At 45.2% G+C, this 18,700-nt stretch overlaps 1 protein-coding gene across 2 annotated transcripts in view; it reads right to left on the reverse strand.

Moving 5' to 3' along the window:
* Window positions 1–665: 665 nt before the first annotated feature.
* Window positions 666–18,700, reverse strand: part of PRPSAP2 (phosphoribosyl pyrophosphate synthetase associated protein 2) — a 47,030-nt gene continuing 28,995 nt past the window's right edge. For both annotated transcript variants that reach the window (XM_058702524.1, XM_058702523.1), the window contains 4 exons: window positions 16,931–17,079; window positions 10,452–10,522; window positions 5,040–5,186; window positions 666–1,343 (listed from right to left, as the gene is read on the reverse strand). In XM_058702524.1, the coding sequence (XP_058558507.1) occupies window positions 1,185–1,343; window positions 5,040–5,186; window positions 10,452–10,522; window positions 16,931–17,079 (526 nt within the window). In that variant the 3' untranslated portion in view covers window positions 666–1,184. The remainder of the gene's footprint in view (window positions 1,344–5,039; window positions 5,187–10,451; window positions 10,523–16,930; window positions 17,080–18,700) is intronic.

Below are 18,700 nucleotides of genomic sequence, written 5' to 3' on the forward strand. Positions count from 1 at the left end.
CCCACAAAGCAGGGTGGAGCTGACTTGGAAAAAAAAGAAAAGCAAAAGTAATCCTTTTCTTTGTGAGAAAATCTTAATCTCTTCCTCCATGAATTTGACGGGACCGCCATTACATGAGCTTAGCCGGAGAACGTGCTGGCCTAACTCACGGGACCCCAGGGTTCCGGAGTCTGACAAAACTCCAATGTAGAAGTTCTGAGTTCTGCACTCCGAACTGGAGGGCAGACGGTCCTCAGAGGCCTGATGTTAACAAGGGTCGTGTCATTTGCCCTCTGTGACCACCCTCCAGCATGTCCTCGTCCAGAGCATGCACAGGTGAGTTTTGTTCAGAGAATGGCTGTGCTGTCGAACAGGGAGCAGAACAAAGCCATGCCGAGATGCTCACACCAACTCGCTGACCTGCCCCCCGTGGCTCACAGCCTGGGACTCGAGTTCCTCTCCTGCCACAGCCATTACACGTCAGAAATGTGCGGGTCCTGGACAAACAGAACAGGAAATATTACATCCCCGAGAGGCCACTGTCTCGCCCCGACAAGATGCAGAAGACAAAACGGAGCGGGCGGACGAACATTGCAACACCCACGGCACGTATATTCAGCTTTCTTTTTATTTTAATTATAAAACAATGGCCAATACACAAAGTTTTAAAAAAAAAACCACACACACACACACAACGTAAGTTTTTATTCCCTCTTTTTTTGCAGAAAATAAATAATGGTCACGTAATAATCACTCACATATGCTTGTCTATAAAAGCATTTCTAAAAATGTCACTTACTGGATTTAATGGTATTATCTTTTTGGCTTTTCAACTGCAAGTAACACACAGTAGATCATTTTATTTCATTAACTTGTTTAAGCACTTGGGCTCTAGCAACTTTGGAAAAAGGCTGTCTGTGAGCTTAAAAAAATCGTATTCCAAGCTATTTTTGAAATAAACTACAAACAACCAGATCGTTAATTTATTTAGGAGGAGAATATAGTTTTTCTCTTATAAAAATCGCCCCAAAAACTCACGAACACCTAACCCGACATAAAAAGTTGGTCTATCTTCATAGGAATTAACAAAGAGAAAGGAAGAAAGCATAATCGGCCCCCGTGAAGTGCATCAAATCAGGTGTGAGCCCTCACAGTACGCTCCGCTTCCAGTTTGGCCCTTGGGAGTTTTAAGAAAGGAAAGCTGTTCAGTCATCTAAACCTATGTTTCTGAAAAGGTAGGACATGGACTCCCCATTGTGAATCCGACGGATGGCTTCCGAAAGGATCATGCTGATATCCACCGTTTTAATTTTGGGGCACTGGAGCTTCTGGATTTCATGTGGAATCGTATTGGTAACCACCACCTGCAAATCGAGAGGAGAAAAACCAAGAGCATCATAAAACCAGGTAGCTTCCCGGCTGGATGTGAAAATGTGATATGTTCTCAAATCTCTGTAGTTTGACTGGACAGGACAGTGGGTCTACCGTACCTTTGATGGTGTTTTCAGTCCATGTGAACACTACTTGTGATTCTTAGGTCAAGATCTGATAACCTTATGTCCACTAAGATGGCCACAGGCAAAAAGAGAATAAGAACTACTGGTAAGGTGGGAATGCAAACTGGTGCAGCCGCTCTGGAAAACAGTATGGAGGTTCCTCAAAAAACTAAAAGCAGAACTATCCTACGTCCCAGCAATTGCACTACTAGGCATTTATCCACGGGATACAGGTGTGCTGTTTCGAAGGGACACATGCACCTCCATGTTTCTAGCAGCACTATCAACAACAGGCAAAGTACGGAAAGAGCCCACATGTCCATCAGTGGATGAATGGATAAAGAGGACGTGGTATATATATACAAGGGAGTATTACTCGGCAATCAAAAAGAATGCAATCTTGCCATTTGCAACTACGTGGATGGAACTGGAGGGTATTATGCTAAGTGAAATTAGAGAAAGACAAAAATCATATGACTTCGCTCATATGAGGACTTTAAGACACAGAACAGATGAACATAAGGGAAGGGAAACAAAAATAATATAAAAACATGGAGGGGGACAAAACAGAAGAGACTCATAAATACGGAGAACAAACTGAGGGTTATGGGAGGGGTTGTGGGAGGGTGGATGGGCTAAATGGGTAAGGGGCATTAAGGAATCTACTCCTGAAATCATTGTTGCACTATATGCTAACTAATTTGGATGTAAATTTTAAAAAATAAAAACAAAGAACTACTGGTAAAGATGTGGGGAAACTGGAACCCTCAGGTACCTCTGGTGGGAATGTAAAATGGTTTGGCTACTTTGGAAAGCAGTCTGGAAGTTCCTCAAAAGGTTAAACACAGAGTTGCCATACGACCCAAGAGAAATGAAAACCAATCTTCGTTCAGAAACTTGCACACAAGGAGCCCCTGGGTGGCTCGGTTGGTTAAGCGTCCAACCTCAGCTCAGGTCATGGTCCTGCAGTTCACAGGTTCAAGCCGCATCGGGCTCTCTGCTGACAGCACAGAGCCCACTTTGGATCCTCTGTCCCCTTCTCTCTGTGCCCCTCCCCAACTTGTGCTCTCTCTCAAAAATAAATAAACATTTTAAAAAAGAACAAAAAAACTTGTACACAAATGTTTGTAACAGTATTTTTTTAAGTAGGCTCCATGCCCAACGTGGGGCTTGAGCTCACAACCCGTAAGATCAAGAGTCCTATGCTCTACTGACTGAGCCAGCCGGGCAAGCCTATAGCAGTATTATTTACAACAGTCAAAAAGTGGAAGCAACCCAAATTTCCTTAAAGTTATGAATGAAAAAAAAATGTGGTATATCCATTCAATGAAATATTCAACAACAAATAAAAAGGAAGTACTGATACTCTACTACGGCAAGGATGAACTTTCACAACAGTATCTTCACTGAAAGAAGCCAGACGCAAAAGGTCACACATCACACAATTCGTGTATGTGAAATGTCCCAATTAAGTAAACCTATAGAGTCAGAAAGCAGATTACTAGATGCCTAAGGCTGAGTGGAAACGAGGGGGGGGGGGGGTGCTGCTAATGAGAACAGGGTTTTTTTTTTGGGGGGGGGGAAGCGAATGAGAATGATGGCTATAAAATTCTGTGGATATACTAAAACCACTGAATTTTATACTCTAAATGGGTGAACTGTACGGTATGTGAATTATATCTCAATAAAGTTGTTTCTTAAAGTTAAGATTTGATAAAGATCAAAAAAAGATAAACAGGCACTTTCCAACAGCTACAAATGGAAAAAATATTAAAATACTCAGCTTTCTTAAAAAAACAAACAACAACAACAACAACAAAACAGGGGATTTGGGGCACCTGGGGCTCAGTGCTGACGGTGTGGAGCCTGCTTGAGATTCTCTCTTTCCCTCTCTCTCTCAAAATAAATAAACTTTAAATTTAAAAAAAAGGGATGGGAATAATTTTTAGATCATATTTATAATATACATTCCTTGCTTCCAAAACAAGCTTCATGACAACTTATAATAGAGATGCATATACACAATGAGATTGTTGAAACAGACATAACAACCAGGAATTATTCAGAACCAGCACCAGGGACAGGAAAACCTAGCCTCATGCAATTATTGTGACTCATCATTTTGTATTTCATATTCCTAGCAACTGAGGCAAAAATGGAAACATGAAGAGGAATGTAAGCATCACAGCTTGTACAAGACACAACAGGTCCCGCCCCACAAAAAAAATCCACCAACTGGTATCAAACACAGAACTTTCTACACCATTCACGTGAAATCACAGCTTCCACTACTTTTACGCCTCCTCTGAAGTCCAGTGAGCTCTGGGAGGCGTGGCTCTCCAGCAGCTCCCCCACAGGCCTCTGGCTTGCTCTGCCCGCAAACAGCACCCGTGAGAACCACACGGACAGACCAGTGAGAGCTGCTGTGGGCCTGAAGTCTTCCTAGCCTACTTAACATGTGAATTCCATATTGATTCTCCAGCCCTGGATGCCTGTAGCATCATTCTTGGTCCCTTAGTATGTCTGTCCAGCTGAGTAAGGAGGCTGGATCTGACCTGAGCCACGTGAGCCTGGCCTGTCTGTGTGAAGGCACCTTGGACCCATAAACACAGGGCCAAGCTCAAGGAAATCTGCCGCTGAAGAGTCCAAAAGCGGAACTCGGAAAAGTAAATCCAATGTAAGATTTAACCAATCTTACAATTCTGGCCAATGTACGATTCAATACCCAGGAACATACACGGCAAAACACTTCCATTTCTTTTTTTTTTTTTTTTTTATTTTTGGGACAGAGAGAGACAGAGCATGAATGGGGGAGGGGCAGAGAGAGAGGGAGACACAGAATTGGAAACAGGCTCCAGGCTCTGAGCCATCAGCCCAGAGCCCGACGCGGGGCTCGAACTCACGGACCGCGAGATCGTGACCTGGCTGAAGTCGGACGCTTAACCGACTGCGCCACCCAGGCGCCCCATAAACACTTCCATTTCTTAAGACATAATGAAAATGTGACGTATGCCGTCAAAGCACACAAGCCAGCGGACCCAGGGGGGTGGACGGAGCGAGGTGAGTAAACCCGAATGGCCTGGCTTCAGCCTCAAGGGAGCCGCGTGCAACTGGGAAATGTGCCCCGTTTGCCTGTCTCCCCCAGTCTCCCCCAACAGGCGTCTGCACCGGCGACAGAGCGGGGCTCTGCAGTCAGGCAAGTTAAGGTCTGATCACAAATGCTCAGCCTACTGGCTGTGTGGCCTTAAAAAGTCACTCACCCTTTCTGATGCTCTCTGAAAGTGGTGTCAACGGGGACCCTGCGGGGCTGTGATGGAGCTCGAGCGAGGGAGGGTGGGCACAGCACTGTGCACCACACGCACCATTTGTGAGAATTAGGAAGACTGAACTATTACCAGGGGCAAAAGGCAGAGAGAGGCTTACAGCCCACGAAATGCAAACATAACCCACATTTTCAGTCCATTCGTAACCACAAAAGAACTCCTCCTTCACCAGCTGTCTATAACCCGGACCGAGGGGGCACAGGAGTGCCAGGGCAGCAGTGCCCACGACGGCGGCTGTTACCTCGTCAATGGCGGACTCTTCGATCAGCCGCGGAGCATCCGAGGATAACAAGCCGTGAGTCGCCATCACAAAGATCTTGTATGCGCCTCTTTCCTTCAGGGTCTCTGCTGCAGCGAGGAAGCTGTCAACGTCATCGATGATGTCATCCTGTCCAATCACAGAGCGAGTGGAAGGCACATGAACACGTGCGCAAAGCCAGGAAAAAGAAAGGGTCCAATTCTACTCTAGCAAATCTGCTGCTGCGTGTAACGCCCCGACGGCAAGGTCACACTGCGAGTCTAAGTGGCTGCGACGCCACCACATTCCCTGCTGGCTTTTTGCAGCAAGGCTCCTCTGCCAGGTGCCTGTCATCTACAGGTGGCGTCTTGGCCACACCCAAGGCTCCCTGGGGCCTCCCTCTCTGTGTCATCCCTTACTGTGCCTAGGACTGTGCCCTCACCCTGCAGGGGCTCCAGAAATGTTCACTGAAGGGTTTTTGGTTTTTGAAATGCATAATAAAGCTGTCAGGAAAGGCTTCTGACTCTACGTAGACCTCTCCTCTTTTCCTGTTAGTTTTCTTCAGTTTCCAAATTTTCTCTGCTGGGCATATGGCAAATATGCTTTTTATATACGTTTTTATAATGGGAAAAACACTAATAGTTATTATTTTAACAAAATATGCAATCCAATGGTTTCCCTTCTATCGACCACATATTCCCAGTATGACAGGATAGAAAATATTGGCCTCCGCCCCGGATTCCTGGCACAGAGCTCCTAAAACTCTTGTAAATTCCTGTGATAAGGATACTAGGAACATGTCTTATTCTAGTATTTGTCTTTGACTCCATCCCTGACACAGGGCTCCTAAAACCTTTGTAAATTCGTACGTGGTAAGAATACTAGGAGCATCTTTTATTCTAAAGAGGGAAGTCTCGGTGGGCTCCCAAATGGGGGCTGGTCACCAGAAAGACGACGCCATGAGGAGAAGCTTGGAATTTCCAGCTCCCCCACCCATCCTCCAGAGAGAGAAGAGGGGCTGGAAACAGAGCTAATGATCCATCATGCCTCTGTGATGAACCCTCCATAAAAATCCCCACAGTACAAGGTGTGGAGAGCTTCTAGACTGGTGAAAACATCCACATACTGGGACGGTGACGTGCCCCCAACTTCACGGGGACGGGAGATTTTGTGCTCTGGACCCTCCCAGACCTCGCCCTATGCAGATCTCTTCATCTGTATCCTTTACAACATCCTTTAATAAACTGGTAAATGTGTTTCCCGGAGTTCCGTGAGCTGCTCTAGCAAATGAATCCAACCTGGGAACGGGATCATGGGAACCTCCAATCTGTAGTCATATTGTACAGAAGCTGTGGGTAACCTGGGGCAACTGAAGTAGGGTGGGAGCAGTCTTGGGGGACTGACCCTTAACCCCTGGGGCTCAGACCCTAGCTCTGAGTAGACAGTGTCAGAACCGAGTTAAATTGTAGGGCACCCAGCTGGTGTTGTAGACAAAAACCTCCACACATTTGTGTCAGCAATAAAGGAGACACACGGGAGAGAGACACATGAGGTGGAAAACGGAGTCTTTCCTCATCACACCCAGGCTACCAAAGTTATTTGAACCCCATTACGGTATTAAGCATTGTCTAGAGTTGAATAAATATTCACGTATGTATGTATATGTGTGTGTGTATGTATACATATATATATAACGTCCTTGCCATATGTATATATATATTCTTTTCAAATGTACACTGATATTACTATGATCAAAGAAAAAAATACTACTTTATATATTTTTTAATGTTTATTTTTGAGAGAAAGAGACAGCATGAGTTGGGGAGAGGCAAAGAGAGAGGGAGACACAGAACCCAAAGCAGGCTTCAGGCTCTGAACTGTCTGGATGGAGCCAATGCGGGGCTCGAACCCATGAACCATGAGATCGTGACCTGAGCTGAAGTCTGATGCTCAACCGACTGAGCCACCTAGGCGCCCCAATACATGTTACTTTAATTTTTTTTAATGTTTACTTATTTTTGAGAGACAGAGAGAGACAGAGTGTGAGTGGGGGAGGGGCAGACAGAGAGAGAAAGACACAGAATCTGAAGAGACTCCAGGCTCTGAGCTGTCAGCACAGAGCCCAACGCAGGGTTCGAACTCGCCAACCGTGGGATCATGACCTGAGCTGAAGTCGGACGCTTAACCGACTGAGCCACCCAGGCGCCCCCAATACATATTACTTTAAAAGTGCTACTGGTAAGGGCGCCTGGGTGGCTCAGTCGGTTAAGTGTCCAACTTGGTTTTGGCTTAGGTCATGGTCTCTTGGCTTCATGAGTTCAAGCCCCGCATCGGGCTCTGCCCTGGCAGTGTGGAGGCTGCTTGGGATTCTCTCTCTCTCCCTCTCTTTCTCTGTCCCTCCCCGACTTGCGCTGTCTCTGTGTCTCTCAAAATAATTTTTTTTTTTTCTTAAAAGTGCTGCTGATAAAATTGTACAGCCACTCTGAAATAGAGCTTGACAGGTTCTTATAAAACTGTATTTGCAATTACCATGCAACCCACCAATTGCACTTTTGGTCATTTATCCCACAAAAAGGAAAACTCTGTTCACACAAAAACCCATACACAAAAGCACAGAGCAATTTTATATCTAATAGCAGAGAACTAGAAACAATCCAAATGTCCTTTCATCAGTGAGTGGTTCAACTGGGGTACCAGCCTACATGGAATACTGTTCAGCACTAAAAGCAAATATTAATATACATAACAACTTGATGGATCTCCAGGGAGACGTGCTAAGTGAAAAAAAAAAAAATCAATCTTAAAGGGCTACCTACTATATATTCCACTTATATGACTTTCTTGAAATAACCGTTATAAAGACAGAGGACACGGGCACCTGAGTGGCTCAGTCGGTGAAGCATTCGACTTCAGCTCAGGTCATGATCTCGTGGTTCATGAGTTCAAGCCCTGAATCTGGCTCTGTGCTGACAACTCAGAACCTGGAGCCTGCTTCACATTCTGTGTCTCCCTCTCTCTCTGCCCCTCCCCCATTCACGCTCGGTCTCTCCCTCTCTCTCCAAAATAAACACTAAAAAAAAAATTTTAAGTAAAAAAGAGGGCAGACTAGACACGGCCACAAGTTAGTGATCAGGTGGGCAGGAAGGGGGTGTGGCCATAAAGGAGTGGCACAAAGGAGCTTCGTGGTGATGGAACAGTTCCATATCTGGATTGCAGTGGTGGTTACACAAAGCTCCACGTCCATATGCACGTATGCAACACCGGCAATATCAGAAGCAGCTCTATGAGTGGTGGTGATCTGAATTTCCAGATTGTGGTACAGTTAAGCAAGGAGGAGGACGCTGGATAAAGAGGACACAAGATGTGTCTGTATAATCTGGGGGGAGCTACTTCCTATGAATCAATAATTACTTTAAAATAAAAAAGCTGTGGGGTACCTGGGTGGCTCAGTCGGTTCAGCGTCCCAACTTCAGTTCAGGTCACGATCTCAAGATTGGCGGGTTCGAGCCCCGTGTCAGGCTGTGCAGACAGCTCAGAGCCTGAAGCCTGCTTCGGATTCTGTGTCTCCCTCTCTCTCTACCCCTCCGCCACTCATGAGCGTGCGTTCTCTCTCTGTGTCTCTCTGTCTCTGTCTCTCTCTCTCAAAAATAAACATTAAAAAAAGTGTTTTTGTCTTAAATGTAGCTGCAGCAGAAAGGGGGCAAAGGCTTTACTGAATTCACAGCATCTGGTTGCTACAGATTTTGCTGATTAAGGAATAAAATAACGGGCACAGCTATTATTACCCTATAGGGTGACATCGGAGATTTTCTGATTCAGAAAAAGTACAAACAAAACTATAAGCACCAGGGAGCCCTGGTTAATTGGCGCGGCCACTTTGGGAACAATGTGGCACCAGCCAGTGAAGTTGGGAATGTGTGTGCCTTAGACCCCCCAGCCCCACTCCCAGGCACCGAGGAAGTCTAACGTGTATGCACCAGAAAAGAGACGCAACACTGTTGAAAACAGTATTATTTGGAAACAGAAAAACTTTACGTTCAGGGGAGCCTGGGTGGCTCGGTCAGTTAAGCGTCTGACTTCGGCTCAGGTCATGGTCTCATGGTTTGTGAGTTCGAGTGCACAGCCTGCTTCGGATCTTCTGTTTCCCTCCCTCTGCCCCTTCCCTGCTCTTGCTCACTCGCTCTCTCTCAAAAATAAACAATCAAGGGCCGCTGGGTAGCTAAGTCAGTTAAGCATCCAATTTCAGCTCAGGTCATCGTCTCACAGTTCGTGAGTTTGAGCCCCGCATTGGGCTCTGTGCTGACAGCTCAGAGCCTCGAGCCTGCTTCAGATTCTGCGTCTCCCTCCCTCTCTCTGCCCCCTCCCCAGCTCACACGCATGCACGCTCTCACTCTCTCTCAAAAATAAATAAACATTAAAAAAATAATACATAAGGACGTCTGGGTGGCTCAGTTGGTTAAGCGTCCGACTTCAGCTCAGGTCATGATCTGACGGTCCGTGAGCCCGAGCTCCGCGTCGGGCTCTGTGCTGACAGCTCAGAGCCTGGAGCCTGCTTCGGATTCTGCGTCTCCCTCTTTCTCTGCCCCTCCCCTGTGCTCTCTCTCTCAAAAATAAATAAAAAATTTTAAAATAATAATAACAAATAAACATTAAAAAAAAGAAAAACTGTATGTTCAATGCCTGGAGAACAGATCAGTAAGGTGAGTGTTGGCTGTACCATGGAACGGGCACACAGCAATGAAGAAACGTAACGTGCAACCACATGTTAACTACACAGAGGAATCTCAAAACAGCGTTGAGCAGAAAGTCACAAAGTACACAAAGACTTCATTATATAAACATGAAAAACCTGCAAGCGAAAACAACCTAGTGTTTCGGACACACGCGCTCATGGCAGACTGCAACGGCAAGTAAGGGTACAAATGACGACTTTCAGGCTGCTGACAACCTCTGCGGGGAACAGAGGAAGGGGAGACCAGGGCAAAGCCCAGAGCTGGCTTCAGGGAGACAGGACAATGTTCTGATTCCAGGCTGAGTAATGGGGGACCCACGTGTTCATTTTATTCCTCTTGTAACTATACCGGCATTAAAGACGCTCCTTTCGTGCGCTAGTTTTATGAGGTGCAAGAGGATGTGTGTTTTAAACAGTCGTAATCAATTTCGGACGCTTTCAGCACAAAACAATTTCCCATGTTATGAACATCAGCTGCACGTATTTTAGTTGACTAAGGAGTTGTAATTTCTTAGTAAACTAATAACAATTTTCAATTTTTGGACCAAAGTAAACATTGAGCCCAGGTACCAACTTAAATGAGACTTACCTGGCCATACCGCTATCCCCACATCATTAGCAAATAATTCAGCAGAGTAACAACAGCAAAATACAACAATGAATAATAAAAGAGGTCTACATACCACAATGATGGCGATCCTTCCTCCCACATCGCCAACAACTGTGATTGGGGGCTTTTCTTTAGGAATTAGCACTGGTCAGAAGAAAACACACACACACAAAGTTTCTATATTAAAACGTACGATACAGCCTCTAAGAAGGTAATGTCTCATGATAAAAAGACTCAAGAAACTAGCAACAGATGGAAACTTCCTCAACCTGATAAAGGGCAACTGTGAAAAATTCACAGCTGACATGATGCTTAATGAAAGACTGAAAACTCTCCCCTAACATCCGGAACAAGACAAGGATGCCCATCCTCTCCACTGCTATTCGACATTGTACAGGAGGCAGGTGCTAGCCAGGGCAATTAGGCAAGAAAAAAACATAATAAAAGGCATCCGGATTGGAAGGTAAGAAGTAACACTATTTCTATGAGCAAGTGACTTGATCCTATATATAAGAAATACCAAAGAATCCACAAGGAACTACAAAAGCTAATACACCAATGCAGCAAATGTTGTAAGGTAACACACAAAAATCAGTTGTTTCGGGGCGCCTGGGTGGCGCAGTCGGTTAAGCGTCCGACTTCAGCCAGGTCACGATCTCGCGGTCCGTGAGTTCGAGCCCCGCGTCAGGCTCTGGGCTGATGGCTCGGAGCCTGGAGCCTGTTTCCGATTCTGTGTCTCCCTCTCTCTCTGCCCCTTCCCCATTCATGCTCTGTCTCTCTCTGTCCCAAAAATAAATAAAAAACGTTGAAAAAAAAAAAAAATCAGTTGTTTCTACATGCCAGCAATGAACAATCTAAAGAAGAAATTAAGAAAACAACTCCATTTATAAAAGCATCTAAAAGAATAAAATACCTAGGAATAAATTTAACCAAACAGGTGAAACACTTGTACACTAAAAACTATTAAAACACTGCTCAGGAGCGTCTGGGTGGTTCAGTTGGTTAAGCATCTGACATTGGCTCAGAGCCTGACAGCTGAAAGCCTGGAGCTTGCTTCGGATTCTGTGTCTCCCTTTCTCTCTGCCCCTCCCCCAGCTCACACTCTCTCTCTCTCTCAAAAATTAAAAAAAAGAAAAAATTAAGACACTGCTCAAAGAAATTAAAGAAAACATACATAAATGGAAAAACAGCCCATGTTCATGGATGTAAGTATTAACACTGTTAAGATGGCAATGCTCCCAGTGACCTAGAGATTCAGTACAATCCTTATCAGAATCCCAACTGCTTTTCTGACAGAAATGAACTGACCATAAATTCCTGAAATATGGAAATACAAGGGACCCCAAATATCCAGAACAATCTCAAAAAAGAAAGAATCAAGGTGGAGGACTCACACTTCCCTATTTCAGAACTTATTACAAAGCTGTATTAATCATATGTGGTACTAGCGTAACGATGAGGATATAGATCAAGGAAAAGAACTGAGTCAAGAAATAAACATTTATAGTCAATCAATTTTCCCCCCCGCTTTACTGAGATGTCTCTGATAAAGAACTAGTTGTTAAGTTCAAGGTGTACAACATAATGATTTGATACACATCCATACGGCAAAATGATTACCACAGTAAGATTGATTAACACATCCATCACTTCACATGATTACAATTTGTGTGTGTGTGTGTGTGTGTGTGTGTGTGTAGTGAGAAACATTAAGAACTACTCTCTCAGTAACTTTTAAGTTTTCATGTATAAAATACAGTATTATTAATTTACAGTTATGTTGTACATTAGATCCCCAGAATTTGTACCCTTTGACCAACATCTCCCCATTTCCTCCACCACCCCAGGCCCTGGCAACTAACATTCTATTGTCTGTTTCTATGAGTTGAGCTTTTTCTTTAGATGCCACATATAAGTGGGGCACCTGGGTGGCTTGGTCAAATTAAGCGTCCAACTCTTTCGGCTTAGGTCATGATCTCACACTCACGCTAGTCTAGTGTCTAGGGTATATAAAGAACTCTTACAACTCAACAATAAAAAGGCAAACAAACCAATTTTAAAAATAAGCAAAACATCTGAATAGACACTTCTCCAAAGAAGATATACAAGTGGACAAGCACATGCAACATCATTAGCCATTAGAGAAATGCAGGTCAAAACTACAACAAAATACCACTTCAACCTGCTAGGGAGACTATTATAAAAAAAAATCAGGAGAGGCGCCTGGGTGGCTCCAGTCGGTTAAGCATCTGACTCTTGATTTCGGCTCAGGTCACGATCTCACAGTTCCTGAGAGGGAGCCTCACATCGGTGGGGCTGACAGCGCGGAGCCTGCTGGGGATTCTCTCTCTTCCCCTGTCCCTCCCCTGCTCACTTTCTCTCTCAAAAAATAAACAAACATCTTTAAAAATCAGGAAATAAGTGTTGGGAAGGATATGGAGAAATCAGAACCTTTGTATACGGCTGGGAGGAATGTAAAATGGCACAGCTGTTGTGGAAAACAGTTCAAGGGCTCCTGAGAAAGTTAAACATAAAGTTACGACGAGACCCAGCAATTCTAACCCTGGAGAAATGAAATCCTAGGTCTGTGGGAAGCGGGCACACGAATGAACGTCACAGCCTTAGAGCCAAAGGCAGATGCAACTCCAGTGCCCACCAGTGGGGGAATGACAAGCAAGCTGTGCCATATCCACACACAACGGAAAAGCATCCGGCCACGGAAAGGAATCAAGTCCCAGTACACGCAACGACTTGGATGAACGTCAAAGACGTTACGCTCAGTGAAAGAAACTAGACGCAGGTCACAGACTGTATGATTCCGTTTCTATGAAATGTCCAGAACAGGCAAATTCATAGCAACAGAAAGGGGGCATGGGGGTGATAATTTAATGGGTAGGGGTGTTCTTCCGGGGGGATGAGGTGTTCGAAACCAGGGAGAAATGGTGGTTGCACCACGCTGCAGACGTACGAAACGCCAGTGAACTGTGTACCTTCGAAAATGGCTGATTCTAGGTTATGTGACTTTCACTCAATTTTTGCAGAAAGGTCAGGGTCACTGAAGGAAAAAGTAGGAGTGCTCCAGATCAGGGCTGCTCCACCTCGGCACCACTGACGTTTTGGGTTAGATAATTCTTTGTTGTGGGGGCTGTCCTGTGTGTCACAGGACCTTTACAGTGTCCTTGGCTTCTTCTCACTAGATGCCAGGAGCAGCCCCCTCACTTGTGACCTCCAAAAATGTCTGCAGACACCTCCAAATGTCCTCAATGGGACAAAATCCAATGGCACCCCCTGGTTGGGAATCACTGCTGTGGATTAAAAGGGTAGCTAAGGGGGTATGACAATTCAACGCAATGTGTGATCCTAGGTGGCAGGGCGGGCAGGGGGCAGCGGGGTACGACAGAAATGCAAAACCCAACAGAGCAAGACAAATCCCAAAACTGAAATGACTTTTTTTTTTTTTTTTTTACATTTTCCACACTTTTCCCAGGCACCTGACACCAGTACCGGGGAAAGAGCACAGCGGTGTAGCCTTTAGGAAATCAACCCAACAAAGAGCCATACGAACACTCTCAGCTTGGGCCTCCTTAATCTCACTTTTAGAAACTCACAATGAAATAAACCCAAGTGCAGAAGTTTTTACCCACATACGCGCACTGCAACATTCTACTGGCAAGGAGCAGGCGAGAACAAGTACCAGCCAGACCCTGCTCAGGCTTAGGTTTAAGCCACATCTTTAAGATGGGATATTCAACAGCCATTAAAAATGCTGTTTACGCAAGTTTTTAATCACGTGGGCGAAGGTACGTTACGGAGGGAGGCGCGCGTTCTGTGCCCAGGATGCACCGCATCTCCTTAACACAAGTAAGGAAAACCTGAGAAGAGACCCATGAAAAGAGAAATGGGTCTCTGGATGTAGCATTGATGATTATTTTCTTCCTTTATAACGGAATGTTTGGAATATTTATATAACGTGTACACACTCTGGAAAAGAACTGTTTTCTATTTTAGTTGGCGTTTTTCATGTTTAAGAAACCAGAATGTACAAACTAACATTTTATTATTTTATTAAATTTTTTTTGTAGGCTCCACACCCAGTACGGAGCCTAAAGCGGGGCTTGAACTCACGACCTTGAGATCAAAACCTGAGCTGAGATCAAGAGTTGGATGCTTAACCGACTGAGCCACCCAGGGCCCCACAAACTAATTTTTTAAATCTAACACTAAATATCAAAATCTTGTGATACAATCGGGGCGCCTGGGTGGCGCAGTCGGTTGAGCGTCCGACTTCAGCCAGGTCACGATCTCACGGTCCGTGAGTTCAAGCCCCGCGTCAGGCTCTGGGCTGATGGCTCGGAGCCTGGAGCCTGTTTCCGATTCTGTATCTCCCTCTCTCTCTGCCCCTCCCCCGTTCATGCTCTGTCTCTCTCTGTCGCAAAAATAAATAAAAAACGTTGAAAAAAAAAAAAAATTAAAAAAAAAAAAATCTTGTGATACAATCAAAATCTCAAAATAGATGCGTCAGATGCCACAGGAACAATGCTTTCTTTTGCTGTCATGTATCTATTTGCTATTAACTTTAACAAGTATTACACAGAGAGGGTCAGGCCATCAAATGTGCAAAAGCAAAGTGCAACACGTAGGAGCTGTGAAATTCAACTTCTCAATTATAATCCCCCCCAAATCTTCCAGCGTTCACCACCTGAGTTAAAACATAAGCACAGAAATGTTATAATTAAAGTCGTGAATGAAACGAGCTGAAACAGAGAGAGCAAATAAACAGATGGAGGAAACGTCAGAGAGTCCCATTCCTTGGTTTTCATTTTTTTTTTAATTAAAAAAGAAATTTTTTTAATGTTTATTTATTTTTGAGAGAGAGAGCGAGCGAGAGAAAGCGAGCGAGCAAGCATGTGCGGGAAAGGGGCAGAGAGAGAGGGAGACACAGAATCCAAAGCAGGTTCTAGGCTCTGAGCCATCAGCACAGACCCCAACATGGACCCAACAAGGACCACGAGATCATGACCTGAGCCAGAGTCGGACGCTTAACCGACTGAGCCACCCAGGCGCCCCCCATTCCCTGGTTTGCAGACGGGAAACCAGCAGCTCCATTTCTGCAGTCCAGAAACCACTAGCTAAGACCACATTTAAAGCTAAGACCCAGAAGTTAAAGGGAGCTGATTCGTCTAAAGACTGCAGGATGTGTTCCTGAATGGAGCCCACGTGACTGCCAAACTGAACAGGAACGTGCTTTCCCCCACGCTCAGGGGTGGGGCTTATCCCTTGAGCCGAAGGCCCTGGGGCTCCTGACATCCACTACTGCCTAAAAGCGGAGCCCCCCAAAAGAATGCCCATTCAAAAGAATGCCCATGTCAGAAATCTACTCCAACAACAACCAGGAAGGACTGACCTACCATGGAGACTAGAGGTCAGCACCACACCTCAACAGACACTGTCACAAAGCCATCCTACTGCCATCCGTGCTGAGAAGCCGCTCATCTCTCCTAAAAGTCACCTGTTTTCTAGCTTCCGCTTCCCCTGTTAAAATGGTATAGAGGCCCCCAATCCTAAACCCTGTCTTTTCTCGCACTAATCTATCTTTTGTGAGTTTTTTTTTTTTTAATGTTTACTTATGTATGTAAGAGAGAGTGTGTGCGAGCAAGTGTGGGGAAGGGCAGAGAGAGAGGGAGACAGAGGATCCTAAGAAAGCTCCACGCTATCAGCACAGAGCTGGACACGGGGCTCGAACTCACAAGTTCGGAGCATGACCTGAGCCGAAACCAAGAGCCAGACACTTAACCAAATGAGCCACCCAGGTGCCTTCTTTTGTGAGTTTTATTGCAGGTCCCAAAGCCTGAACCTAAAGAGGGCAGAGGATAAGTTTTTCCTCCCCATCAGACTCAAACAAAGGCAGTATTTTTTTAATCAAGAAGATGTTAATAAAGCACGAAGGAAGTTTCTTAGAAACAAAAGCAAATTCATAACCCTACCACCCTGTCACCAGTATTTTCATCTTCCATATTCCCTCCCGGGCTTCACACAAACACAGGTATACCCTCTCATGTTCTGCCCATTCCCATATGTTCCAGATTTTTCTCTTGTGTCCAGACAGTCTTAATTATGTCAACAGGCTGCATAATTAGCTGTGCTGATACAGCATAATTCAAGCCCTACCCTCTGCTAAGCTGTTTAGACTTTTCCAATATTCTGCATTCAAAATAACACTATAGTGAATAACTTGCGCATACAAAGTTTTTTGCTTATGTTAAACCCTTCTCTAGGATATATTACTGAATGAATGAAATTCCCTGAAGTGCCAGAATGGAGTCTTTTCCTAGTTCTTGCTGTGATCACACCGACTGCTTCTAGAAGGCTCTACAGTCCACAGGGCTCTCTGAAATGCGCTTGTGACAACCAGGCCAGGCCAGGAAAAGTATTAGTCATTTTTGCCAACTTAAAGAAAAAACAGAGAAGAGGCAGTTCACAGCTGAAAAACGACAAATTCAGTCAGCCTTAAAACCAAAGCGGGAAGTGACAAAGAGGGGCCAGCGCACTTACTGGGGATCTCCAGGCTGGGGTGGATGGCAGCCACACTCCTGACCATGGGCGGGGAATGCCGTCCATCCACCAAGTCGGACTCGGCGTCCTGCGCTTCCCCGTGGATCACCGCAATTCCCAGTCGCAGGCGCTCCGCAAAAGACTGTGCCCTGAGGGAGAGCAGTAGACACAGTTCAGAAATCACGCAGCCCCTGTTCTCCAGCGTTCGCGGGAGAAACAGAAGACAACATAAATCAGACGCGGTTTCCGAAAGAATTCGTGAAAAGAGAAAGAAGGTGACCTGCAAGTGTTAGGATGCAGGACAAAGTGTGGAGTCCCCACGTGACGAGCGTGTCCCTCTGGCCGGGGCAGCGATGGGCGGCGGCCAGCCTGCTCTGTGCTCGGCCCACTGGGGAGCCTACAGCAGCGACTCCGCGAAGCCTCAGCCTCCCGGCTTTTAATTGCTAATCCACCCGGCCACGTACTTCATAGTGAGAACCAACCGCAGGAGACAAGGTGCGTTACAGCCTCAGAAAAGCAGTGAGCGTCGATTTTTAAATTGTACTGAGACAGAACGAAGACACCATAAAAATATACGCGTTTACGCTGTATAATCTCATAGGCTCTGATGTGCGTACACATCCGTGCCACCATCAGCACAACGAAGACCAGGAAAATCTGTCTCACTGCCAGACACGTCCTGGTGCCCCTCTGTAATTTCTCCCTCCGGCACCAGGCAAACCAATAGTTTGTTCTCTGTCAGCATAGTTTTCCCTTTTCTAGAATTCTGTGAGTAGAATCAGAGTATCTTTTTTTTTTTTTTTTTTTTTTTTGTCTTTCTTCGTTCACTAAGGATAACATGTTGGAGATCCATCCATTTTACATGGGACACCAAAGTCACCCCCTTACACTGCCACAATCTGTTGTTTGGGTCTATCAGTTTCCCCATTCACTTGAACTTCTGCATTGTTTCCAGTTTTGAACCATTACAAAACTGCTTTGAATATTCGTGTACAAATCTCTGCATGGACTTATGTTTTCTTTTCTCCAGGGTAAATACCTAGGCGTAGAATGGCTGGATCATAGGACAGGCATATATTTAGCTCTCTAAAAAAACAACCGTGAGGCACCTGGGTGGCTCAGATGGTTAAGCGTCCAACTTTAGCTCAGATCATGATCTCACAGTTCATGGGTTCAAGCCCCATGTCGGCTCTGTGCTGACAGCTCAGAGCCTGGAGCCTGCTTTGGATTCTGTCTCCCTCTCTCTCTCTCTGTCCCTCCCCACGTTGTGCTGTCTCTGTCTCTCCCCCTTAAAAACTAAAAAAACATTAAAAAATTAAAAACACAACAACGAACTCTTTTCCAAAGTGGTTATACCATTTTACATTCCCACGAACTGCGCACGAGGGCTCCAGTGCCTCCAAGTTCTGCCACTCAGTGTGGTCAGTCACTTCAACTGCTACCCATGCTAACGGCGTGTCCAGGTGCCTCACCGTGGCCTCAGTTTGGACTGGCCTCATAACAAATGGTGCTGAACATTTTCACGTGCTTACCTGCCATTTGAATATATACTTTGGGGTAAAGGGTCTGTTCATCTTTTGCCAATTTTTCAGTTGGGTTGTTAGTTCCCTAATAGGTTTTGGGAATTCTTTACACATTCTAAATACAAATTCTTTATCAGATACAGGCTTTCCCAATATTTCCTCCCACTCTGTCTGTGTCTTCTGTCATTCTCTTCATAAAGTCTTTGGAAGAGTAGTTTTAATTTTGATGACACATGATGTGACAACT

Source organism: Neofelis nebulosa, chromosome 16 (assembly GCF_028018385.1).
Source record: "Neofelis nebulosa isolate mNeoNeb1 chromosome 16, mNeoNeb1.pri, whole genome shotgun sequence".
Classification (NCBI taxonomy): Eukaryota; Metazoa; Chordata; class Mammalia; order Carnivora; family Felidae; genus Neofelis; species Neofelis nebulosa.